General features: G+C 31.8%; 1 protein-coding gene across 2 annotated transcripts in view; it reads right to left on the reverse strand.

Moving 5' to 3' along the window:
* The window catches only part of LOC126887830 (protein yellow-like), a 127,134-nt gene that overhangs the window by 47,030 nt on the left and 54,049 nt on the right, over positions 1-26,055 (reverse strand). For both annotated transcript variants that reach the window (XM_050655698.1, XM_050655699.1), the window contains 2 exons: positions 19,425-19,662; positions 1,999-2,174 (listed from right to left, as the gene is read on the reverse strand). In XM_050655698.1, coding sequence (XP_050511655.1) covers positions 1,999-2,174; positions 19,425-19,662 — 414 coding nt within the window. The remainder of the gene's footprint in view (positions 1-1,998; positions 2,175-19,424; positions 19,663-26,055) is intronic.

The raw sequence follows: 26,055 nt of genomic DNA on the forward strand, positions 1-26,055 counted from the left end.
TTAAAATAGATGGTAAAGCCAAACGATTAATTTCATTTAGGGTGCTAAATAGAGGGAGGTTTTCACGACTTTTTTAACAAAAAAAAAGGACCAACTTTTTTTTCAGTGTAACTCGTTTACTTTTGATGCTGTAAACTTTTGTGAAAAACAATTTTTAAGATTTTTTTCGATACTTTAAAAATTTTAATAAGGTTTTCCCGAAAAACGCTTCTTTCTTCGGTGATATCGCGTTGAATTATTCGATTTGGAATTAGACGAATAAGAACGTATTTTTCATGAGCTACAACTTTGCTTCTTCTCAATTTGTAGACTTTACTGGTACACCAATTTTTTCGTTTTTTTATAGGCTACACTTTCGCTGAAAACATTTTTTTACTTTTTGTGTTATTTGGGAAAAAAGGTCTGAAAACGTAGTTTTTTTGTCGAAAAATCAACATTTTAAATCGCAAATAACTCGAAAAGTATTGACTTACGTAAAAAACTTTATAGAACAAAAGGTGCTTAAAATACGTCAATTTATCCATTTCCGGCCTTATTTTAAACACGCGTTTTTCACCCCCCGAGAAGGGGTAAATGTCACCCCCCAAGTAAAAGCAACCAACGGCACAAATTCAACTTTGAAGTGGAGAATAAGTAGAAGCTAAATCCAAATTTTCATGCAATTCGGAGTTGCCCCTGGAAATTACACTCCAAAACGGTCATTTATTGGGCTATATTTGACGTAAGTAAAATGTAAAAATGTCAGTTTATTGGTCAAATAACTTTATTCATAGAATAAACTACTATATTTGTCGTTGGCGAAACCGGCCATTATCTCACTTTCATCCATTGAATTTATATGGAATATCTGCGTTCTAAAATATGAATTTCTGTCTACATATGAATAATTACTATACCTATTATTTTCGACTCGGTTACACTTAATATAATTAAAATTAAAAGGGGTAGTCCCCTGGGTTGGCTGTATACCTTATAGTTAAACAAACTGGAACATGAAGTAAAACCACTTCTATGTAAAAGGTATATTTACTAAAATTTTTCAAAATCCCAATGGATTGAATAAAATGTGTTCATCAGAACGTTTTCGAACCTATCGGTCCATCATCAGTGAATTTGAAATACTTGCAAAATAGCCCCATCACCAAACAATGGTTGTGATTATAAATCAATCTATATTGTGTTATAATAATATTGTAAAGGCTAAACGCCGATGTTCAAAGATATAACCTCTGGGAACATGGTGGTGCTCTACCCGAGCATCTTAGGCCAACGATGACTATGACTATCAAGTCTTGGTAGTCATCGTTGACCTAAGATGGTTGATTGGGTCCTCGGGTAGAGCATCACCATGCTCCCAGAGGTTATATCTTTGAACATCGGCGTTTAGCCTTTACAATATTATTATAACACAATGTAGATTGATTTAAAATCACAACCATTGTTTGGTGATGGGGCTATTTTGCAAGTATTTCTAATTCACTGATGATGGACCGATAGGTTCGAAAACGTTCTGATGAACACATTTTATTCAATCCATTGGGATTTTTAAAAATTTTAGTAAATATACCTTTTACATAGAAGTGGTTTTACTTCATGGTCCAGTTTGTTTAATTAAAAGTTATTTGCGCTGGGATCCGTGTTTGGCTGTTGTTACCTTATCTGCCAGATGGAGCGACGACATTAGAAGAATAGCGACAAACTGGATTGCAGTTTTGCAAGACAGAGAAGGGTGGAGACACCTTAAGGAGGCCTATGTCCGACAGTGGACAAATTTGGCTGTGTGATGATGACCTTATCGGCTGTATTTATTATTTTGTACTTTTTGATATCATTTTGATTTGAATAGGTTTTTACAAGACGGAAAAAAGGTATTTTGGTTATTGTTTACAATATATGTTTCACTAGGAAAAAAAGAGATGACATAGAGAATAAAACTACATACTACATCCCTAAATAGATGAAAGGTTACTTATCAATAACTTTATGCAAAATACTCACATGGAACAGTTGAGGTTGTGGGATACGCGATAGGCTTTCATTTCTAAGGTGAGCTGTATATATCCAGTTTTCAGTAGGACTAGACATTCCATGATAAAATAGTTTTCTTTGTCCTCCATCCGAGTATGGTGAAAGACTCATACCCAAGATACCATCCATAAGTTCAAAAGAATCTCCTAAAATTATTTATTTCTGATTACCTTTTTTATTATATCTTTGTTTATTATGACAGTATAATTTAAATAAAATATGGTAACTATTTGCAGTATTAGTATCCATTTTTTTCTTACTGTTTGTTGTAAATAAGCATGTTAGGTTGGATTGGTAATATAAATACTAATAAAGTACCTGTGAACACAAAATTATGATAAAAAATACTAAAGAAATAGACCAGGAAGGATCTGTTTTTAGGTGGATGTGAGAGGTGGTATTCGGATTTTTGTGGATAAAGTTAGGTGATAACTTCTTTAATAATAATTGACTTATGCTCCTTCTCAAATATGCCCGGAACATTAATAAAAAAAAAAAAAAATTTAAAAATTTCAACAAATTTCGTTTTTTTTTCTACTTTCTTTGCTTATAACTTTAAAACGATTCATTTTGGAACAAAGTCGTATACGAATAAAACAAAGATAATTAAATTTTATATCAAATACCATTGGTTAAAAATGTCTTAATTTAACACCCTTGCTGCAAAATAGCAATAAATATAAAATTAGGGGGCAAAACAAGCCTGTCTTTATTCAATGTTTTTCCATCATTTAGGTTACACTTGTAACCTTCCTAATCCGCTTAGAAAATTTTTGTAATGTGCTAAAACCGTCCAACGAGTTTCATTAAAATTGACTTACTAGATTTTGCATAATAATTTTGCAATCTAAACTTTTTTTAAAAAATTAAAATTTTTAAAAATCTTGCCCAACAAACACTGGATCATACAAAGATTTGTCAATTTTTTTTACATATAAATAAGCACTCTGCCTATCTAATACACTTTACAGGATTGAAATCGGATTATTTAGGCAGCCTCCAGCAATGTTTTAAATTTATAAACAATTTTTTGGCTTATAATCAAATTAGTGCTGTGTCCAGGGGGGGGGGGTGCTACGGGCTCCTTTATTTAGATGGACTTACCCAAGTTTTTTATGTATTTTGACCCGTAGAACACGAATTTTTTGGGTAACAGTTGATCCGGATGTCGATAAGATTGTTATAAACAAAGAATTTGAGGAATTACATAACATCGATTTTTCGCAAAATAAAACATTCTTTTGCATTTCTTGGGCAATTCTAAGCAAACAATGTTCTTACAAGTTTTTTCATAGGATGCATAGTTTTCGAGATAAACGAGGTGGAACATTCAAAAATCGAAAAATTGCAATTTCTGAACGAGAATAGCTTTTGATTAACCTTCCGATGACCAACCTTTTTTTGTTAGACGGATGACCAAGGGGGGAAAAATGACCCAGGTCAAAAATGTGAAAAATGACAATTAACAAAAAAATAATTTTTTTTTTTTTTAATTTTTAAATTTTTTTTTTGGCATGGACTTTATATCATTCAGCCAGTCACAACATGAGTATTAGTGTCATGTGTAGTGTGTATGTTGAGTAAGTGTCTTGTTACATTGCAAAGTCGACGTCATTAGCGTAAAACTACTTGTAATTACACATAATAGACGCTATTTTACTAAACATCAACTTCAGAATATATTTTTTATTCGTAAAATATAGGGAATTTTTTTTTTATTTCAAAATATGAGGATATCTAGAATAATATTAAAGTCAAATAAAAAAATAATGAGTTAAAAATTGAAAATACTTTTGAATTTATTAAAGAAAAACATACGCTGGGGTCACTATCCCCCGCTTGGTCATCCGAAGGTTAAAAAATAAAATAGCAATTCTGCTGACAGCATTTGAAAGTTTAAGTCAAATTATACCGGTTTTAATTATTTGCATTGCTAAAAATTAATTTTTTTTATTATTAAACAAAGCTATTTTTTTATAAGCCAAAAAATTCTTTATTATTTTAAAACATTGCTGAGGCCCTTTAAATAATCTGATTTTAATTCTGTAAAGTGTATTAGATAGGTAGAGCACCTCTTTATATGTAAAAAAATTAGCCAAGTTCTAAATAGTCTACTTTTTGTTCAGAAAGATTTTAAAAAATTTGAACTTTTTTAAAAATATTTATATTGCAAATTTATTATGCAAAATATATTGGGTCGATTTTAATGAAATTTGATAGACCATTTAACTAAGTTATAAGACATTTCTAAGCGAAATACTAAGGTTCTAAGTACCACCAAAGTGGTTAAGAAACATTGAATAACAACAGGCGTATTTTGCCCCTTATTTTCTATTTATTGCTATATTGTAGAAAAGGTAATACCTTAAGACATTTTTGACCGGTCGTATATCATACCAAATTCAATTATCTTTATTTTATTTCTATACGACTTTGTTCCTAAACGAACCGTTTTAAAGTTATAAGCAAAGAAAACAGGAAAAAATCTATGTTTTTCGAAATTTTTAAATATTTTAATTTTTTTATTAATGTTCCGGGCATATTTGAGAAGGAGCATAAGTCAATTATTATTACTGAAGATGTCACCTAACTTTATCTGCAAAAATCCAAATGCCACCTCTCACATCCAAAAATACACGTTTTTTTACAAATTAGTCCTGGTGTAAAAGTAATTATCTCCAAAAGTATCTATGAGGTTTGCGGATCTGAGATTTGAGAAAGTACCACTGAAGTTTGCGGATGATGTTGTATTAATCGCAGATAACTTACAGGATACAGTTTCTATGATACGCTTATAGCTCTATCTGAGAGAGATTAAAAATAGGAATAAAAAGAAACTTTAAGAAAAATAAACTTATAACAAATCTCGTAATGAGTGAAAATATAACTATTGAAAATAATAACATACAACAAACAGACACTTACAAATATCTGGGACGGAGGCCGGTCCTGAACATGGTAACACAAACAGTGTTTACATTTCAGTCCCAAAAAATCATCATTTTCATATAGTCCATTCTTTCACGGTTTTTGTTCTAAATTTTAAAGAACCGCTTGGATTGACATGACATTTGGCATACGCATAGCTTACATGTCAAAGAAAAAAAGTGATATTGTGCCGATGTGTGCTTTTGCCCTGGGGTGACTTTCACCCCTTATTGAGGATGAAAAAATATAAGTCCAAAATAAGTCCGGAAATGGATAAACTGACAAATTTTAAGTAATTTTTGTTTGATAGAGCTTTTTCGCCAAGTCAACACTTTTCGAGTTAGTTGCGAGTGAATATGTTCATTTTTCAACAAAATAACTATATTTATAGACGGTTTTTCGCAAAAAACTCAAAAAGTAAGTATTTTGTCGAAAAAAAAACGTTCTTAGCAAAAATATAGCCTGTAAATAAGAAAAAAAAATGGTGTACGCGTTAGGTCTCTGGACCTCGTAAAACCAGAGTTATAGCCAATGAAAAATAGATTCATATTCACCAAATTTCGAATAGAATATTTTGAAGTGAAATATCCAAAAAATTAAGCACTTTTTGTGGTTTTGTGGAAAACCCATTTTAACTTTCTTAAAGTGTTTAAAAAAGCTTTATTTCTGTTTTTATAAAAAGTTTCTAGCATTAAACTTAAGCAAGTTACGCTCAAAATAAAGTTGGTCCCTTTTGTTTTGGCAAAAATAATCGGGACGACAACCCCCAATTAGCAACGTAAATGAAATTAATCGTTACCGCTTCACAAATTATTTTACTTATGTTGTGTTTATATGATCTGTAAGTTTCATCGATTCAAAGTGCTTATTTTGGAAAAAAATTTGTTTTAAAGTAAAATTTTTAAAAATTTTAATTTTGAAAAATTTGCTTTTTTTCAAAATAACTTAAAAATTGTTAGAGATACCAAAAATCTTGAAAACCAAAAAAAGTCAGCATTGCTTTTCTGAATATCATGTATTTTTTTTGTTTTTCTGTTAGACAAAAATTGATTAAGATTTACTGTTTCTAAATTTGCGTACATTCGTGATCAGTGACTCGTTCAACCACTTTTAACTACAGCCCTTTCAAAAATAAGGACTTTGAACCGATAAAACTTACATATCATATAAACAATACATACACGAGTCAAGAAACTTGTGAAGTCGTAACGATTAAGTTCATTTGAGTTACTAATTAGGGGGTGATTTTCCCGATTGTTTTACCAAAAAAAAGGGACTAACTTTATTTTGAGCGTAACTTGTTTACTTTTGATGCTAGAAATTTTTTTTATTGAACAAAAATAAAGCTTTTTTAAACACTTTAAATAAGTTGTAATAAGTTTTCCCCGAAATGTGCTTCATTTTTGGTTATTTCACGTTAAAATATTCCATTTGGAATTTGACGAATATGAATCTATTTTTATTAGCTATAACTCTGCTTCTACTAGGTATATAAACGTGACATATACATCATTTTCTTTAAATTTTTACAGGCTATATTTTTGCTGCGAATTTTTTTTTCGACAAAATACTTACAATTTGAGTTATTTGCAAAAAACCGTCTAAAAGCGTAGTTATTTTGTTAAAAAAAATGAACATATTCACTGGCAAATAAGCAAATAACTCGAAAAGTATTGAGTTAGTGAAAAAACTCTATAGAACAAAAGTTATTTAAAATTAGTCAGTTTATCAATTTCAGGACTTACTTTGGACGAATACTTTTTCACCCCCAAGAGGGAGTGAAAACCACCCCCGGGGCAAAAGCACATATCGGCACAATATCACTTTTTTTCTTTGACTTGTTAGCTATGTGTATGACAAATTTCATATCAATCCAAGCGGTTCTTTAAAATTTAGAGGTTACGCATATTTTACCGTTAAAGAACGTACTAATAGTAATTTATATCCAAATAAACTTTAAAATACGTAAAAAGTAATATTATATAGTGCAGTTACCTTATGGAATAAAACAGTAAGTTAATATTATTTTATTTATTCAAAACATTACAAAACATACCGTTTGTAAGGTTAAGTGACGGTCCAACAGGCGCGGATACAGGGGGGGTCAACGGGTCGATGTACCCCCCTATTGTATTTAGTCTATAAGTATTTTTTTATTATTTATTATCTTTTTCTGTTAACTCTAAACTTTAAGCCATCAGTACAACACTAAATTACACGACAACCGTTTCCAAAGAATTGAGAGAAGCCATAAAATCTAATAAAACACCCTTCGCTGAAAAATAATCTGCAGGTGCATTTGTTTGGGTACCGGTGGAACCATAAACAACGGACATATTTTTCTCAATTCAAAAAATAACAAAATTTATATTTTAAAATGCAAATGCATTACACTGGGTATAAACCTTATCTCATGAAAAAAAGTCACGTTTCAAATTTGCGATACAATAAAGATATAAAAATTTGTATTTTACTAGATGAAATCAATGCGTACCTACCCATTGATGGTAGGAAGGTTAACCTTTATGGTAAAGAACGACCAGTGAGATTAATAGTCGTGAACTGTCTAACAATCCTTTTGATACCGTAGGTATCTGGGATTATATAGTGTATTTTATCCTTAGAGTAAGTGTGAGTCGTATGGCTAAACCTGGAAAATATAATATTTGAGCATTGTTGCCACTCACAGGTCTTGGACAAAATTTCGGGAGACTGCTCCTATTTTTTCAAATTTCGGTCAAATTTCGGTAGATTTCATTTTTTGGTTCTTTTGCTATCACATTGCAAAAAATGATACCTTAGGTACGAGTATTCAAAAATAAACTACGTTCATCATCATGTAATGATCAATAATCACCATTCATTATAAAAATCATTCAAAGTTCAACATCGGTATACCTTAAAAAATGTATTTTCTCGGCTTTCTAGGTATTATAGAGCAATTTTCTTCATTTTTTTTAATCCAAAGTAACTTGAGTAGTACCGTCTTACTAACGCAATACTAAACAATGAGGCTGCCACATCAATTCAAGAAATGATGATGCCCACAAAAACAATATTTCACGATATGTTAAATAATTTTAACTTAACATATGAACAAACTGTTGACTTTTTTGAAAATTGTACTAGCTCAACTGATCCCTTAAGTTTACTACAAACATACCAACGGATGTACCCAACTTTATTGGCATGATAACAATTAAGCCGTATCTTACAGAAAAAAGCATGAAAACCAAATGCACTAAATTAATAAACAAAATCCTCAAAATGCTAGACGATGCCGATAATCAAGAAAGTGATGGTACAACAAATTCAACTCAAGAAATAAACTAAAATCTTCAATCCGATTCTTCAATGGAATGTTAACGGTTTCTATCCCCCTCTAGAAAAATATCTCTCTCTCCTTAATATTTAATTCCCAAAATTTTTTTGATCAGACAAACACAGTCACTTCTCCTCCCTGGATTTTCGCCCTTCAATATGTGATCTAACTCTTTCTGAATACAATAATCTTGATACCACCCATGCAACAATTGTTCAATCGTTTCTCAACATACTTGCTTCTTTCCCAGATCATTGTCATATTTATACAGATTCATCCAAAACTATTGATGGTGTGGGATCAGCAGTTATAGATTCGAACACTATATTACAATTTAAATTATCTTCCACTTGCAGTATTTACTCCGGAGAACTACATATATTCAATTATGCAAGCCCTTATTCATATTCGAACTCAAAAATTTCCAAAATCTGTTATAATTACCGACTCTCTTAGGGCATTACATACGATAGAACAGTTATATACAAGTAATCTTATAGGCATTTTAATAAAAGAACAATTACATTTACTAAAGAACATGAGGCAGCATGTAGGCTTTATATGGGTTCCATCATACATTAGACTTCAAGGAAACGAAAAAGCAGTTTTTCATACCAGAGAAGCAATACAAAGTGCGTTTTCAGTGTTAGTGAACTTAGTGTCTGTTTCCGACTACAAATCGTTCCTTAAAGAAAAAGTGATAAACAAACGGGAAAACACTCAATACTTAACAAGCTAAAAGCAGTCTTAAGACCACACTGTATAAGCTTACAATTTATTTGAAAGATATTAATGATTTAATCAAACTGTAACCACTGTTAACATTTTGTAAATCCCATTTCTAATTTGTAAATTATAATATTGTTACTTAACTGTGAACATATTATGTAATAATCAAAAATACTATATGTATTAGGTTTAAGTAACCATGTATTAATTATAGTGTACAGCTAATAACTTAAAGTGGTTGATGCTGTTATAATTAAAAAAAATATATCTGGGACATGAGATCAAAATACGCATAGACAATCAAACGCATGATATCGACACCTGATATGAAAAACATTGTAACTCACTTGCTTAGTTTACAGGAGAGCGATTTAAAGAAATTTTTCTACAACCGTGTTAAAAATGCAATTTTTAGCACTCCATAAGTGCGTTAAAAATGCTACTTTAAGGCACTAGTGCTTTAAAAATTTTATGGCACTGCAATTCGTATTGATCGTATAGGCAATTTTGATGTAATGTCAAAAAAATATAAAAATGGAATGTCAGTCAAGTTCAAGTAAAAGTTTTTGTAGATATTGTCCTGTAATTACGTTTGTAGAAAAAATATTGTATGATATGCGTGTTAAAAAGTACATTTTTAAGGCACTCATGTGAATTGCAGAACTCGCTATCGCTCATTCTGCAAACTTTCACATGCGGGCCTTAAGTGTACTTTTAACACTTATTTATATCATAAATAACTATTACACAACTTTTTATTTTTTTATCGAGTCAGCTTTTATATTTTTTGTAATGTTCTTAATCGATATGGTATAACTTTTTCTCAGCTTTTCACTTTTACGTATCATATTGTTGTTAACATTACTGGTCCTGATTTAGTTCTAGTTACAATACTACTTTTTTTAAGAATTTTAGGTGAAGATCATTGTAAGTGGTATATACAATGATATTTCAACAAAGTATTTGTCTTTGATTAGGTGCATATAAATGTTAACTAATGAGTAAATGTCCAAAAAAAGAGATTAATTTTTAGTTTTACAAACGTTTTTTTTTACTCAAACAAGTATCTAAAAATTCACATCATACATATTAACAAGAAGTAAATAAAATAATATCTGTTAGATTTTTTTAACTACAAAATAAACATTCACAAATTATAAAACAGTTTATATTATTTTATTTAAAAAACAAAATTGATCACTAGCAAACTTTAATTCAGAGTCATAAATAAAATAAAAACTGCAATATTGCTCTGGTATAGTTTTACTAGAGCACAAAGCAACAAGATCTTTATATTTTGAAGTTGTTATGGGAAGTAATCCATTCTATTCTAGAAGAATTTAAAGTTCCCATAAACATTGTATATTTTTATTCCCGGATTTGGTAGCCCTTCTGCTCAATTTTGGTTTGTATTCTAAGTTTCGAAATGATAATTGCTCAGAAATAAAATTTAGTGAAAATTGAGAATATGCGGTTGTTCTTTACATATTTTTATAGAAAAAACTTGGAATTTATCTATGTCTAAATCCCGATCCGGTATTTTGTTTAATATTGATTTAAAATCCTAGATATCGTTTTGACTTAGCTCTTTTAATCCGTATGGTTTTGCTGTGCATTTTCCTGTTTACAGTATTTGCTCTGTTCTTATGGCGACCACGCATATCTCCAGGTACACGCTCCTGCCCTCCACCTTCCTGTCTGATTTTTTCTTGAATGGCGTAGTTAACCACATAATATCTGTTATGCTGAAAGTGTCCAAAAATGTTTTCTTACAAACTTAAAGTCGCTGTCGATGTTCTGTTAACTGCAAATTATATTCATGTATCCAGTTTTTTCTGGACTCTTTTAACTTTTCAACCTTTCTTTCTTATCTGAGTCATATCAACATAAATATTCGCTTTTTTGACATGAAAAGCTATTGCCCAAAAAAATGTTAAATAAATTGAGTTATTTATTTTCAGATAATTCCGATTTACATTTTCTGTTGCATTTATAGTTACATTCAGGTCCCAATTCTTTCATTTTGTGTTCAGTGTTCCTCATTTTCTTAAAGATATTCATTTTGCAATACTTGGATCCCTTTGTCTCTTCCTTACAAGATTTTTCTTCTTTTTGTACTGTTTTTTCTTAGCAAAAGTATCTAATGATAAATTTGTACCTTTGATGCATGTAGATGTAGAAGTTTCCGCTATCGACGTTTCTTGAGCGCGCAATCCACTGTGAACATCAGTTGAAGTTAGTTCGGTCGTAAATGATATAGATCTTACAATGTTTTTATAAAAAATATTCATTGATTGGTTACAATGTTTTTTCTATCAAGTGATCCAAAATTTGCACTTACAATGAGATTATTTTGTTAAATAACTTTATATTTATATAAGATAGGATAAACTCTTTTAGACCAAAATGAAGGTTATCCTTTATAGATGTCGTTTAAACCATAGTTGAAAAACATTGTAAGTAGAGTTACAATGTTTTTCATATCAGGTGTCGATATACAGAGGCGAGTAGGCTTGACATGGGTAAAATTTGCCATATTCTAAAAAGTTCAATTCCCATGTGTCTCAAGCGAAAGGTTTATAACCAATGTATTTTACCAGTACAAACTTATGGAGCAGAGACTTTAACACTGCCGCAAAAATCCGCGAATAAACTCAGAGTTGCACAACGAGCCATGGAACGTGCAAAGCTGAACGTGAGCCTTCGAGACCACATAACAAACCAACAAATCAGGCAAAGATCAGGAGTTCAAGATGTCATCGAAAAGCTACGACGCTTAAGTGGAACTGGGCAGGGCACTTAGCTAGAAAACAAGATGGACGGTGGACAAGACGAATCATGGAATGGAGGCCCAGAAGCTGGGAACGACCACCGATTAGATGGACCGACGATATAAAAAAATAGCGGGAGACTAGTTAGAAGCGGCCCAGTGCAGAGAACACTGGAAAGAACTGGAGAAGGTCTATATCCAGCACTGTACGCGATTGGCTGTTTGATGATGATAAAAGAAAGTATAGCTATTGAAAAAAAGAATACGGAAATAAGGAAGAAAGGATCTCAATTAGCAAATCATTTTTTAATAGATAATTATTCTGATAGCTTTAGTAAACGAAAACGACGCAGCGTTGTTGTTAGGGAGTATATTAAGAGTGATACACGCTATAAATGACTCAAAACAGTAGATATTATTTTTCTCTTTTAATTTATTTAATTTTCTTCTAATAATTCATTTAATTGTGAAGCTATTACTGAGTTCCCAGCCATTGCTATTCAGCAAGGGCGTAACAAAGACCTCCGCAGCATGAAGCTTGCAGGGGCCCCAATATGTCAGGGGCCCCATCTTGTCGTCTAAAATATGTAAAAATATGTTATTGTTATATTATTTTGCGCATACATACACAACGGTTTTTAAGCAATCCATTATTGAAAATGAAGTTGCCCATCAGATAGATACAATGTATCGTATGTATGTATTGTGTGTACTAATAAAATTGTAGGTATCTTTGCTGTTAGTAGTGCACGAAGAAAGTTGTTCATCTCATAGAATAATACTATAATGTAATAATGTAGTCATCAAATGTAAGTTGTCATAAACAGTGCATGCATACACTAATAGCACAGTAAATGACCGTTTTGGAGTCACGACGTATTTGCTTGGCAATTTGGATATAAATTCTACTTATCCTCCACTTCAAAGTTGGAGTTGTGCCGTTGGTTGCTTTTACTTGGGAGGTGAAAGTCACCCCTTCTCGGGGGTGAAAAATATACGTTTAAAATAAGTCCGGAAATGGATAAATTGACTAATTATAAGCAACTTTTGTTCTATAGAGCTTCTTTATCTAAGTCAATACTTTTCAAGTGACTTGCAAGTGAAAATGTTTATTTTTCAACAAAAAAACTACGTAGGTATATAGGCGCATATTCGCAAATATGTCAAAAAAATAAGTATTTTATCGATTTAAATATTATCGAAAAATTATCAGTAGTAATTGCACAAGAGCTCTAAACTTCTATATTAATTTTAGAGTTCGAGTGCAATTTGTTGCGATTATTTCATGAATAAAACTGTTCAAAACCAAAATTTTATTGTAATTTATTTATGTAAGTACAAATTGGTACAATTAAACACAAAGTTTTTATAAATATTTGACGATTGACAGTCATCACTTTTATAATTTTTAAAACATTAATTGTCATTAATGTCACTGAATGTATTTTTTCGTAGCAACGCAACCTGTGGAAAAATGGATTAGCTGATTTTGTTTTATAGTCCTGTCATATTTTCCCGGAGGCATCACCAACATTTTGTTTTTTGAATTATCCGAATATCTTTTTTCTTGTAAGAGCTGTACCATTTTTTGTAAATAAAAACACGGATTGACTCATACAATTGAGGTTGGATTGATAAGATTAGAATGGCCCGCATGCAGCCCAGATCTCAATAATATTGAGCATTTAAGGGATGAATAAAAACAGCTATTTGCCGTCATCCTAGGCCTCTAAAAAATTTGGTACAGTTATGGCCCTGGTAGAGGAATATCGGGCTACTCCCCAGGCAAGAAAAACACATCTTTATTAGATGCTTAACAGATTTCGAGCAGTCGTTGCTGCAAGAGGTGGACATAACCGCTATTGAATTGTTTTGTTTTGTTGTTAAATTGGTTTTGTTTTGTTAATTTTAGTGCGTTTGATATTTTTAATTAAATAAACCTTCAAAGCAGTGTTTTTAATTACAGCTCTTACAATAAAAGAGATATTCAGATAATTAAAAAAACAAGACCTTAGTGATACCTCCAGGATAATACAAAAGGAGTATGAAACAAAATCAGCCCTCCAATTGTTCCACAGAATTTTTTAAAGTTAGGAGAAAAAACAACGCTTATATTCACCCCCGTATAATGCCATCTAAGCAAAAAATTTTTCTTACCGGAATAATAGCAATTGACATCAATACATGTACCTACAAACTCGTGCAAGAATCTTTAAAATCGAAGTACAAATAATAAAGTTATAGATTGTCAAACTGAATCAAAAATTTTGGGTGGCGGAATTTTGTGCCGGTGAGTGTATATATACATTTAGCCATATCTTCATTTTTTTAAATAAGATTTTTTAAAATCTTTCGATCTTTTTAATTTTAATTTAAGATCTTTTAAAAGTCACGCGTCGCCACTGGCCGTCTGGAGAATCATTCTCAAGCTGTGGGTCGTTTAGGCCTATCTATAAATACAATGAATGTTAATCTTAATATTAAGAAATATTAGTTGATTATCGGTTCATTTTCAAAGTTTACAGGAATGTTTTCAATCTAAATGTATTTCTGTGACCTATATATAGAAATAATTTATAAATATTACATTTTTCTCTTAACCCGTCATTGGTCGGTAGGTAGGTTTGTACGCGAGTTGTCGCGCGTGAGATTTTCTCTCACATATCCAACTTTTGCCTTTCTTTACAAAATAAAATTTTTAAAACAGATTTTAAACTTTTTTTTATTAATTAAAAGAATGTGTGTGTACTTTGAAGGAATCAAGATCAGAATAGAAAAGGCTAGAGCTACTTTTACCAAAATGAAAACAGTTTTGTGCGGAAGAGAGCTAATTTTAAATCTTAAAATTCGCCTGATGAGATGTTACGTGCTGTCAGTTCTTTTCTATGGAATGGAAGCTTGGACACTGAAAAAGATCGATACAAGGGAAATAGAAGCATTCGAGATGTGGATGTACCGCAGGATACTGATGATATCGTGGACGGAGAGAGTGACAAACATGAAAGTGTTGCGAAGGATGCAGAAAGAAAAAGAACTTGCGCTTACTATTAAAAAGCGCAAACTGCAATACTTGGGACATATAATGAGGGGACAAAAGTACCAGCTACTACAATTAATTATTCAGGGAAAAATAATAGGTAAAAGGTCCATTGGCAGAAGAAAACATTCATGGTTGAAGAATTTAAGAGATTGGTACAAGTGCAGCAGCTGCCAATTATTTAGATCTACGGTATCAAAAATACGCATAGCCTTGATGATAGCCAAACTTCGGAACAAGGACGGCACCTGAAGAAGAAGGAGAAGAAGTGTGTACTTTGTACGCACGTAAGAAGTTATACTTCTATTATAATATAATTTCAACGAAATAAATATACTTACTTAACAGTTACAATACAAAAAATTAACAATAATTACCAAAAATGAACCAAAACTTCAATGCCAAATATTAAAAAGAAAAAAGAAAAATGTATAAATCATCCGGGATTTGAACCCGCAATCTCGCGATTTTTTGATCTCTGGTCCAATGCTCTACCAACAAGGCCATCAAGCCGCATGCTACTTACCTTTCAGATATAGGTACATAATTATACATCCCGGTGACAAGTGAAATATAAAAATAGATGTTTTATTATTTTACGCCCAAGGACGACAAATCCAAAGACACAAAATTATAATAAAAAACCTTTTAAACCACCTTTTCCAAATTGCCCAAGTTGTATTATTAATATTAATGTTAATAAATGAAATATAAATATTTTGACGTTTCACAATTTGACAATTCATTTTAACTGCAGTGCCTTAAAATTTTAAAGCACTAGTGCCTTAAAGTAGCATTTTGAACGCTCCTATGGAGTCCTAAAAATTGCATTTTTAACACGTTTGCGGAAAAATATATTTAAAAACACTAATGTATTCTTTCCACACCTTTTATGCACTGATACATATATAAATTAAAACATTTTGAAGTATAACTTCAAAAATATAATATGAAAACTATTTAAAAAGGCAGTATAACTATTAAGTAACCTTTGTTGTTTCTTTTCCCACAAATTTTAAAACGCAACAACCATACATAACCAAACCGTCAACCGTCCAAACCACAGCTGCGCTACAGCTGCCATATTGGATCATTTTTGACATGTCATTTGAACATCCAATCAGAACAAAGTTATAATGCGCATGCACCCGGATCGTAGGTTTTAACATATAAAAATTCACCCTCATATCGCGCGTAAAGAAGTATAACTTCAATAATAAGAAAATAGTAATATAACATAATATACATAATAATATTTATCATAAGATACAAAAAAAATAATCGTAATTAAAAAAATATTATCAATAAATCTCCGTATCTCATAATTTACGGCACCGCACTTTACACAATTATAACAAGAATGCTCTGGAAAAATTGGTTGATGACAAGAATTACAATTTCTTTTACTTTTCTATTTTTGCAGCGAGGGCAAAATAAACATTACTCAATATCTGATGGTTCAGGTTGTGATGAGTTCGGTAATGTTATTTTGGCAATTCTTGCAATAGAATTCCGACGGCTTAATGTTAAGTTTGGAATTGTCGAACGATTTATAAGATGAGGTTTCATCAACGATAAAGTCAATTCCTTTAAAAAGACACGACGTTCTTCTATTTTATTATTATCTTTATATACAATGTGACTGTTGATGCCGCCAATATTTAACATTGAAAAATATATGGTAAGTGGCCATCTACAACTAACCCGTGAAACAGAATATAGGGTTTTCATTTCATCGACCACATCCACGGCGCCTTTTATTACATTATAAAAAAATATTATTTCAGGTTTTAAATGGAAAAATAAAATTAATTTTTATACAAAGTTGGTGGCGCCGGTGGTTGCGCTATGAGAGAATATCTCACATAAAGCGCACTTATTCAACAATCTGGCAATACTAAGTCAAATGAGTCACTATCTGAGTGCACGAGTCTATTAAAGGGGTGATACACACGCGAGTAAGTACGCGAACTTATGGCTCGACGACCTTTATCGCGCGTGTATCACAGCAAGTACGCGTACTTAAGTCCGCCGAGTAAGTACGCCGTCGATCCAACAAGTTTGAAATCTTACTCGTAACCCGTACGTGTATCACTACCACGAGCCCGAGCCTCGAGCCATTATGTTATTGCTTTTAAAGTTACACTTATATTTTCACTAATTAAGCAAATTGCCTAGAAATAATTCAATCGTTTATTGTTGAAAAGAGACGAGTTACATTTTATAAGTTTTGAGAAAACTGTAAAACACTATTTTAAGCTAAACTAAATTATTTTTAATTATTTGTTTTTCTTCTTCTTCTTTGAGTGCCTCTCCTATCGGAGATTGGATATCATTAGGGCGATTCTAATTTTATTTACTGCTGTTTTGAACAATTCCTTAGTGGTACAGCCAAACCACTCTCTTAAATTTCTCATCCAGGACATTCTTCTACGGCCTGGATTTCTTCGTCCTTCGATTTTTCCTTGCATTATATTTTGTAGGAATGTGTACTTTTGTCCCCTCATCAGGTGGCCTAAGTATTCAAGTTTTCTCTTTTTTATATTCAGTAGAACTTCTGGCTCGTTATTTATTCTGCGTATTACTTCTTCATTTGTAATTTTATCCACCCAACTTATTCTTAGTATACGCCGGTTGCACCACATCTCAAAGCTTTCAAGATTTTTAATATTCCTCTGTTTAAGAGTCCATGACTCAACACCGTAGAGCAAAGTACTGAATACATAGCATTTTAACATTCTATTTCGTAGATGAATACTAATGTCAAGATTACAAAATAATTTTTTCATTTTTATAAAAGTAGACCTGGAAATTTCAATACGTCTTCTCGTGATTTTGGTCACCTGTTTCATTGATAAGGGTTCCCAAGTATTTGTATTCGTTTACTTTTTCAAGTTGGGTACCGTTTATTGTGATACTAGTGTCATTTATTGGATTCTTACTGAAGGTCATATATTTGGTTTTTTTGACGTTCATCCTTATGCCGTAGTTATTACATATCTCATTCATACTTTCAACTAGATGTTGTAGATCTTCCGCTGTTCTTGATATTATCACAGTATCATCAGCATATCGAATGTTATTGATAACTTCTCCATTGACTATTATCCCTTCGTTTGCATATGAGAGAGCTTCTTGGCATATTTGTTCGCTGTAGATATTAAACAAGAGCAGTGACAATATACAACTCTGTCGAACGCCTCTACGTATTTCTATTTCGTCCGATGTTTGGTCTTCTATTTTTATATTAGCTCGCTGATTCCAGTACAGATTTAATATTATTTATATGTCTCTGGTGTCAATGTTCTTACTCTCCAGGATTTCTTTGAGTTTACTGTGGCGTACTTTGTCAAAGGCCTTTTCTATAAAGTCTATAAAGCAGGCGTGTACCTCTTGGTTAACATCTAGGCATCTCTGTGTTAGAACGTTCAAGGCAAAGAGAGCACCCCTTGTACCTAATCCTTTTCTGAATCCCATCTGTGTATCGTCAATATCGATGTCTAGTTTTTGATAGATTCGGTTGTGGATGACTCTAAGAAATATTTTAAGCAGGTGACTCATCAAGGAGATTGTTCGATGATCTGAACATTGCATTGCCTTAGTTTTCTTCGGTATGGTGACAAACGTAGACAGCAACCATTCTTGCGGTATTATACCAGTACTGTATATTGTATTGAATATACGCAATATTATGGTTACGGATTTATCATTCAAAAGCTTCAGCAGTTCTGTAGGGATTTCATCAGGTCCGTTTGCTTTTCCATTTTTAGCGTTTCTTATTGCGTATTCTACTTCTTCTTTCAATATGTCTGGCCCAGTTGCATTGATTATCTGAGTCAAGTTGCTTCTATCGTCTTCAAATAATTCATTCAGGTATTCTGTCCATCTTTTTATTTTATTCTCTAGATCTACAATAAGATTTCCATCTTTGTCTTTAAGTTTACCTATTTGGCATTTCTTTATGCTTTCTGTTATCTCTTTTACTTTTTTTTTGGTTAACGTTATCTGTATCGTTAATTTGTTGTTGCACTGAACTGAGGTTTTCATTTATTTCTTCTCCTGTTTCTTGTCGTATATTTTTGTTGCTAAGTTTATCTAAATCTAGTGTCTTTCTGTGTGGTCTCCTAATCTTTTTTGGTATCGCCTCTATCACAGTAACTACCGGGTTATGATCTGAGCCTATTTGTTTTTGAGTAAACCTAATTATTTTTAGGCTGTTTTATCCTCCTGATGAAAATATTACCCTCTTATCTATGATATTTTGTTTGTTACCCACACTTTTCGATTTCGTCTTTTTTTATTAGTATTAAAAATATATAACACGATAGGATACGATACGAAGTATATAATACGATAAAATTCCTAAATAGCACAAACCACCGACGGCGACCGCGATCTTTAAAACCGCGTACTTTAAGTCTGCCGTGTATCACCGACGGCGAGCCGAGTAATTCCGCGATCTTTAAACCCGCGTACTTAAAGTTTGCGTGTGTATCACGCGCTTTAGATTGTCGAGGAGGATAGTTAGAGAAACCGTGAGAGAAAATCTTATATAGCGACCACTGCCGGGTTAAACATTAAACCAAACTGTGAATAACTGTGATGCTTACCTTGTACATTGTACGTTCCATAATCAGGGTAAGGATACATAGTCTTATCGGTTACTCTCCAAGACCTGTAGTTCTTCAAATCATAAACAACAATTGAATATGTCTGGCAGTCTGCAAAATATGCAAATGTGTTTTGGCAATAATTGTATGAATCAAGAATCTCAATAACTGGAGTAACGAGGATAGAGCGAGATTCATATTGATTACTTGGTATTTCGTATCTATGAATCAGTGTGTCCTAAAAAAATTATAAAATTTACTATTCTATGCTGCAAAATATTGACAAAGTTTTATGATATATTACTCGTCTTAATTGCACTCCCAAAGGTGTACTTCTAAGTTCTTTGCACTCTTGATTTCCCAATCACCAAGATTACCACGGGAAAATAGGTAAATATTTTATGCGGTTGCGATTAGACTTCTTTCTTTTTAGGGAGAAGTAACACTTAGTCTTTAGTAATAAGGATTTTCTCGGGACACTCAAAGATCCAGGTAGCTGATTACTTTTTTAGTTATTGTAGACATATAGGAAGAAAACCTACCTGTTTCCTACCTAGAGATCGCGTCCGTTTTTTAATTATTAACAATTTAGTGCAAAAATCGCGATTTTTTCGATTTTTTGCACTCCATTCAAAAACTAAATAGTTGACTTAAAATTACAAAATTCAGTTTTTTAGAACATTGAAAAACCTTCAAAATGCCGATTTTTGAAATTTAAAAAGTTAATTTGTAGCTACGCAAACTGCAAAATAAATGAAAATTGTTATTTGTTAATAACTTTTACTAAAACAACCTTAAAACTTTAGTGTTTCACCCAAAGTTGGACATTGGAGTACTTAACAAACCCTCAAAATTTGAGACCGATCCGTTAATTAGTTTAAGAGTTATTCTATTTGTTTTTCCCAGAGACCTTTATTTTGCAATAAGATAAGACAGAAAATAATGGAGATAGTGCAATTATGAGTATGCCAAATAAAAGTAGAAGAGTGATAGTATCAAAATGTATTAAAAAAGATAAAAAATAATTAACATAGTCAAAAATCCTAATGCCAAATTTTCAAAATTTTATAGCTTATAAACATTTAGAATAACTTTAAAAAAGTTGTCCGTCGAAAAAATCTTTTTATATACAATCGAAAAGATATAATTTTAACACGAATTTTCAAATAAAAAAATTTAGCCTGGGCTCATTTGGGACAAAGTTAGCCATATGTTTTTTTAAATCACAGCTAATTTGTTTATAATAATTAAGGAAACTCATTAATGCCATTTTAAAGAATGGGATTTGTATTTTTTTAAATTTGCACAAACATTATACCTTCACAGCACCCTCTACGATTTTTCAAAAATGTAGTGCAAACGATTACTAGGGGGAATCTACAAATCCAGCGAATTAAAATACCGAAAAAGCAATTTCAAACGAATATAATTTGCTGTATCTCCGGATCAACTCAATGGATTTTGATCTTTCTTTTTTAATTGGTATATAATTTTTACGTATGTTACAAATATGCAATTTGTTTATTTATAAGTGTATTAATTAATAAACTGTCTAATTTGTTTAAACCATTCTTGAAAAAATATTTTTTTTACAAAAATCTATTTTTTAATCGCAGTATCATTAATGATCACAGAAAAAGTTAAAGTACACTTCAATAAATAAATGATTTTTATTAGATAATTATTTATTGAAGATAATTTATTTATTAAAGTATACCTTAACTTTTTCTATGATTAATAGGGATAATATGATTAAAATCATGGATTTTTGGGAAAAATCTAAATAATTTTAAACTACAAAATTTCACAAATTTGGCATTAGGATTTTTGACTTTATTAGATAATAGGTCTGGATCCCGCGTATGAAAAAAAAGTTGATTAATAGCAAGCTGAAAATTTGTTAATAGCTTAAGGTTGTCTAGTCGGATAACCTTTGATATATGGGAACACTGTAACATAGGCAGTTTTAATTGTGGAACAGGTTAAAAATTTGGAACGGCCAGACCACGAAAACGGCACATGTATTTTGTCCGACAGAACAGACTTAAACTCTCCGAACAGAGATTAAACTCTCATGCAAAAATCAGACTGCTATTTATCACCTGTCATAGTTCCTGTCATTTAACATATTCTACATGTTCCACTCATTAAAACGCCCATTTGGCGATAAATAGCAGTCTGATTTTTGCATGAGAGTTTAATCTCTGTTCGGAGAGATTAAGTCTGTTCTGTCGGACAAAATACATGTGCCGTTTTCGTGGTCTGACCGTTCTAAATGTTTAACCTGTTCCACAATTTAAACTTCCCCTATTCCAGTGTTCCCATATATCAAAGTTTGTCCGACTAGACACCCTTAAGCTATTATCAAATTTTCAGCTTGCTATTAGTCAAATTTTTTTTATACGCGGGATCCAGACCTATAATCTTTTTATCGTTTTTTAATACATTTTGATAGTATCAGTTTTCTACTTTCATGTGGCATACTCAGAATTACCCTATCTTCATTATTTTCTGTCTTATATTATTGCAAAATAAAGGTCTCTGGGATAAACAATTAGAATAACTCTTAAACTAATTAATGGATCGGTCTCAAATTTTGAGGGTTTGTTAAGTACCCCAATACCCAACTTTGGGTGAAACAATAAAGTTCTAGGGTAGTTTTTGTAAAAGTTATTAACAAATAACGGTTTTCACTTATTTTGCAGTTTGCGTAGCAACAAATTAACTTTTTAAATTTCAAAAATCTGCATTTTGAAGGTTTTTTAATGTTCTAAAAAATTAAATATTGTAATTTTATGTCAACTATTTAGCTTTTGAATGGGGTGCAAAAAATCGAAAAAATCGCGATTTTTACACTAAATTGTTAATAATTAAAAAACTGACGTGAACTCTAGGCAGAAAACAGGCAGGTTTTCACCCTGTAGGTATACAATAACTAAAAAAGTAGTCAGCTACCTGGACCTTTGAGTGTCCTGAACGTGGTCTATTTCTAGCTTATTACCCTGGTCTAACTTTACTCCTGTACAATTAAGGTATGTATACAGGGTGTTTGGTAAGGAATGAGCCATAACTTAGATTCTTGAGGTTAAAATAGGTCGATTTAAGCTAACTTACCTTAGTACAAAAATTGATAATAACCGAAATACAGGTCAAAGTTAAACTTTTATTTTATTAGATGAAAAGATGAAGTTTTCGATCCTAATAGCATTATTAATAATATTTAGAAAATATTAAAATATTACTAAAAGATTTTTAAATCGAAAACTTATTGGTCCATTTCCTTGGTAACACCTCCAAGGCTTCTAAAATTTGCAAGCCAAATGGATGCTGAAGCGAAGAAGACAAGAGGGAATTCAAAAAACTTACAATTCACGACCCCGTCTGTTCAGCTGGTAAATTCCAACATAAAATGGACCTAGTTACTCGAAGGAGTAAAGACCAATATAAAAATAAAATAAAAATTTTATTTTTAATTCAGTTGCAATGCGAAGGCAAAACAATTTTACTTTTCAATTAGAATACGGAGCGCAGTCCAGTCCCTTGAATTGCGATTTTCGGCTCTTATTGGAGCCTTCATCGGAAGGAACGTAGGCTTGTTCTCCACATCCCAATTGATCCGTACTGAGAGGTTTTCCCACCCATTGCAACTGAAGTGAAAATATTAGGTGACTAGCGTCATCTGGCAATTAAAAGATGAAGTTTTCGATCCTAATAGCATTATTAATAATATTTGGAAAATATTAAAATATTACTAAAAGATTTTTAAATCGAAAACTTATTGGTCCATTTCCTTGGTAACACCTCCAAAGCTTCTAAAATTGGCAAGCCAAATGGATGCTGAAGCGAAGAAGACAAGAGGGAATTCAAAAACTTACAATTCACGACCCCGTCTGTTCAGCTGGTAAATTCCAACAGAAAATGGACCTAGTTACTCGAATGAGTAAACACCAATATAAAAATAAAATAAAAATTTTATTTTTAATTCAGTTGCAATGCGAAGGCAAAACAATCTTACTTTTCAATTAGAATACGGAGCGTAGTCCAGTCCCTTGTATCGCGATTTTCGGCTCTTAGTCAAGGATTCAAGGGACTGGACTGCGCTCCGTATTCTAATTGAAAAGTAAGATTGTTTTGCCTTCGCATTGCAACTGAATTAAAAATAAAATTTTTATTTTATTTTTATATTGGTCTTTATTCCTGCGTGTAACTAGGTCCATTTTCTGTTGGAATTTACCAGCTAAACAGACGGGGTCGTGAATTGTAAGTTTTTTGAATTCCCTCTTGTCTTCTTCGCTTCAGCATCCATTTGGCTTGCAAATTTTAGGTGCCTTGGAGGTGTTACCAAGGAAATGGAACAATAAGTTTTTGATTTAAAAATCTTTTAGTAATATTTTAATATTTTCTAAATATTATTAATAATGCTATTAGGATCGAAAACTTCATCTTTTAATTGCCAGATGACGCTAGTCACCTAATATTTTCACTTCAGTTACAATGGGTGGGAAAACCTCTCAGTACGGATCAATTGGGATGTGAAGAACAAGCCTACGTTCCTTCCGATGAAGGCTCCAATAAGAGCCGAAAATCGCGTTCAAGGGACTGGACTACGCTCCGTATTCTAATTGAAAAGTAAGATTGTTTTGCCTTCGCATTGCAACTGAATTAAAAATAAAATTTTTATTTTATTTTTATATTGGTCTTTACTCCTTCGAGTAACTAAGTCCATTTTCTGTTGGAATTTACCAGATGAACAGACGGGGTCGTGAATTGTAAGTTTTTTTAATTCCCTCTTGTCTTCTTCGCTTCAGCATCCATTTGGCTTGCAAATTTTAGAAGCCTTGGAGGTGTTACCAAGGAAATGGACCAATAAGTTTTCGATTTAAAAATATTTTAGTAATATTTTAATATTTTCTAAATATTATTAATACTATTAGGATCGAAAACTTCATCTTTTAATTGCCAGATGACGCTAGTCACCTAATATTTTCACTTTAGTTGCAATGGGTGGGAAAACCTCTCAGTACGGATCAATTGGGATGTGGAGAACAAGCCTACGTTTCTTTCGATGAAGGCTCTAATAAGAGCCGAAAATCGCGATTCAAGGGACTGGACTGCGCTCCGGATTTTAATTGAAAAGTAAGATTGTTTTGCCTTCGCATTGCAACTGAATTAAAAATAAAATTTTTATTTTATTTTTTTATTTTATTTATTTTTGAATATTTCCTGACAGGCACGGGACAACAACACGAAATATGGTAAGTGGTGCTTGTACTGTACACCCTAGTAAATTATGTTAAACAAACGTTTCTGGTTACTACCAGAGGCGTACGATGGGGGAACGTGAATGGTTGACCCTTCCCAAATTCTACGCCACTGGCGGAATTGCTATTTTAGTGAAATTTTTTGATTCTCCAGTACTTTCTATGTAAATAATATACTCTTCATTCGTAACGATAAAGCCATTAGTTTTCGCGATATTTGAAGCTAAAAACGAAGGAGCATAATACAATAATCAAAATGAGTGTGCCTTTTCATTTTTAACTTCCAATATCTCGAAAACTAATGAATTTATCGTTACGAATGAAGAGTATATTATTTGCATAGACAGTACTGGAGAATCTAAAAATTATACTAAAATAGCAGTTTCATCAGTGGCGTAGAATTTGGGAAGGATCAACCATTCACTTTCCCCTGTCGTACGTCTCTGATAGTAGTCAAAAACGATTATTTAACATAATTTAGTAGGGTGTACATTGCCTACACTTTCTGCCAAGTATGACATGGCTATGTCAAATTATTTTAAGGTATTCTTCTTTTTAAATAATTTATACTTGAACAAATATGTGGACCCGGTACTATAAAACTATTAAACTATTAAAACTATTTAACTATTAAAAATATTAAAAATTAAAAGAGTAGAAAAAGTTTTCTGGTAGGTTTTAGATCAAAATGTTTTATAGAAAAAAAATTATGCAACTTTTAATGTCGACATTCGAAATTCCCAATATAACGCTTATTTTTCAAAATACTGACCATGCGTGGAAAATGGCTAATTTTTGTCTTTGATTATGTTTTTGACCGTGATGAAAACGAAAATGAAATTTATTTTAAATTTACGTGGGGGAATATTGTCAAAATTGCAATTGTACCCTAAAAATAAAAAATATTTAATCACGTTTTTTTGCGTTTAGCTCGCTACAACTCTGGTCCGTTTTAATATTTTTTTTTTCTAAAGTTTGTACAGTACACTATATATCGCTCATTTTTTGAAGACAATGGTTTCTGCTTTAAGCTTTTAGTCCTATTCTAGTAAAAGTTATGAATCTTTTAAAGTACAAGGTGCAGATTCGTGAATTGCAAATTTTAATCGCAAAATTTGACTGACAAAATTTGAAATATAGATTTTAAATCAAATTCAAAAATAAAACAATAGTACAAAGTTTTCTGGAAAGTTTTGGATCAAAATGTTTTATAGAAAACAAATGGTGCAACGTTTAACATCTACGTTATAAATCCCCAAAATAACGCTAATTTTTCGAAATACTGATCATTGGTGGTGAATGGCTAATTTTGGTCTTACTTTATGTTTTTGACGGTGCTGAAAACGAAAATCAAGTATATTTTGAATTTA

This window comes from Diabrotica virgifera, chromosome 7, assembly GCF_917563875.1.
Source record: "Diabrotica virgifera virgifera chromosome 7, PGI_DIABVI_V3a".
NCBI lineage: Eukaryota > Metazoa > Arthropoda > Insecta > Coleoptera > Chrysomelidae > Diabrotica > Diabrotica virgifera.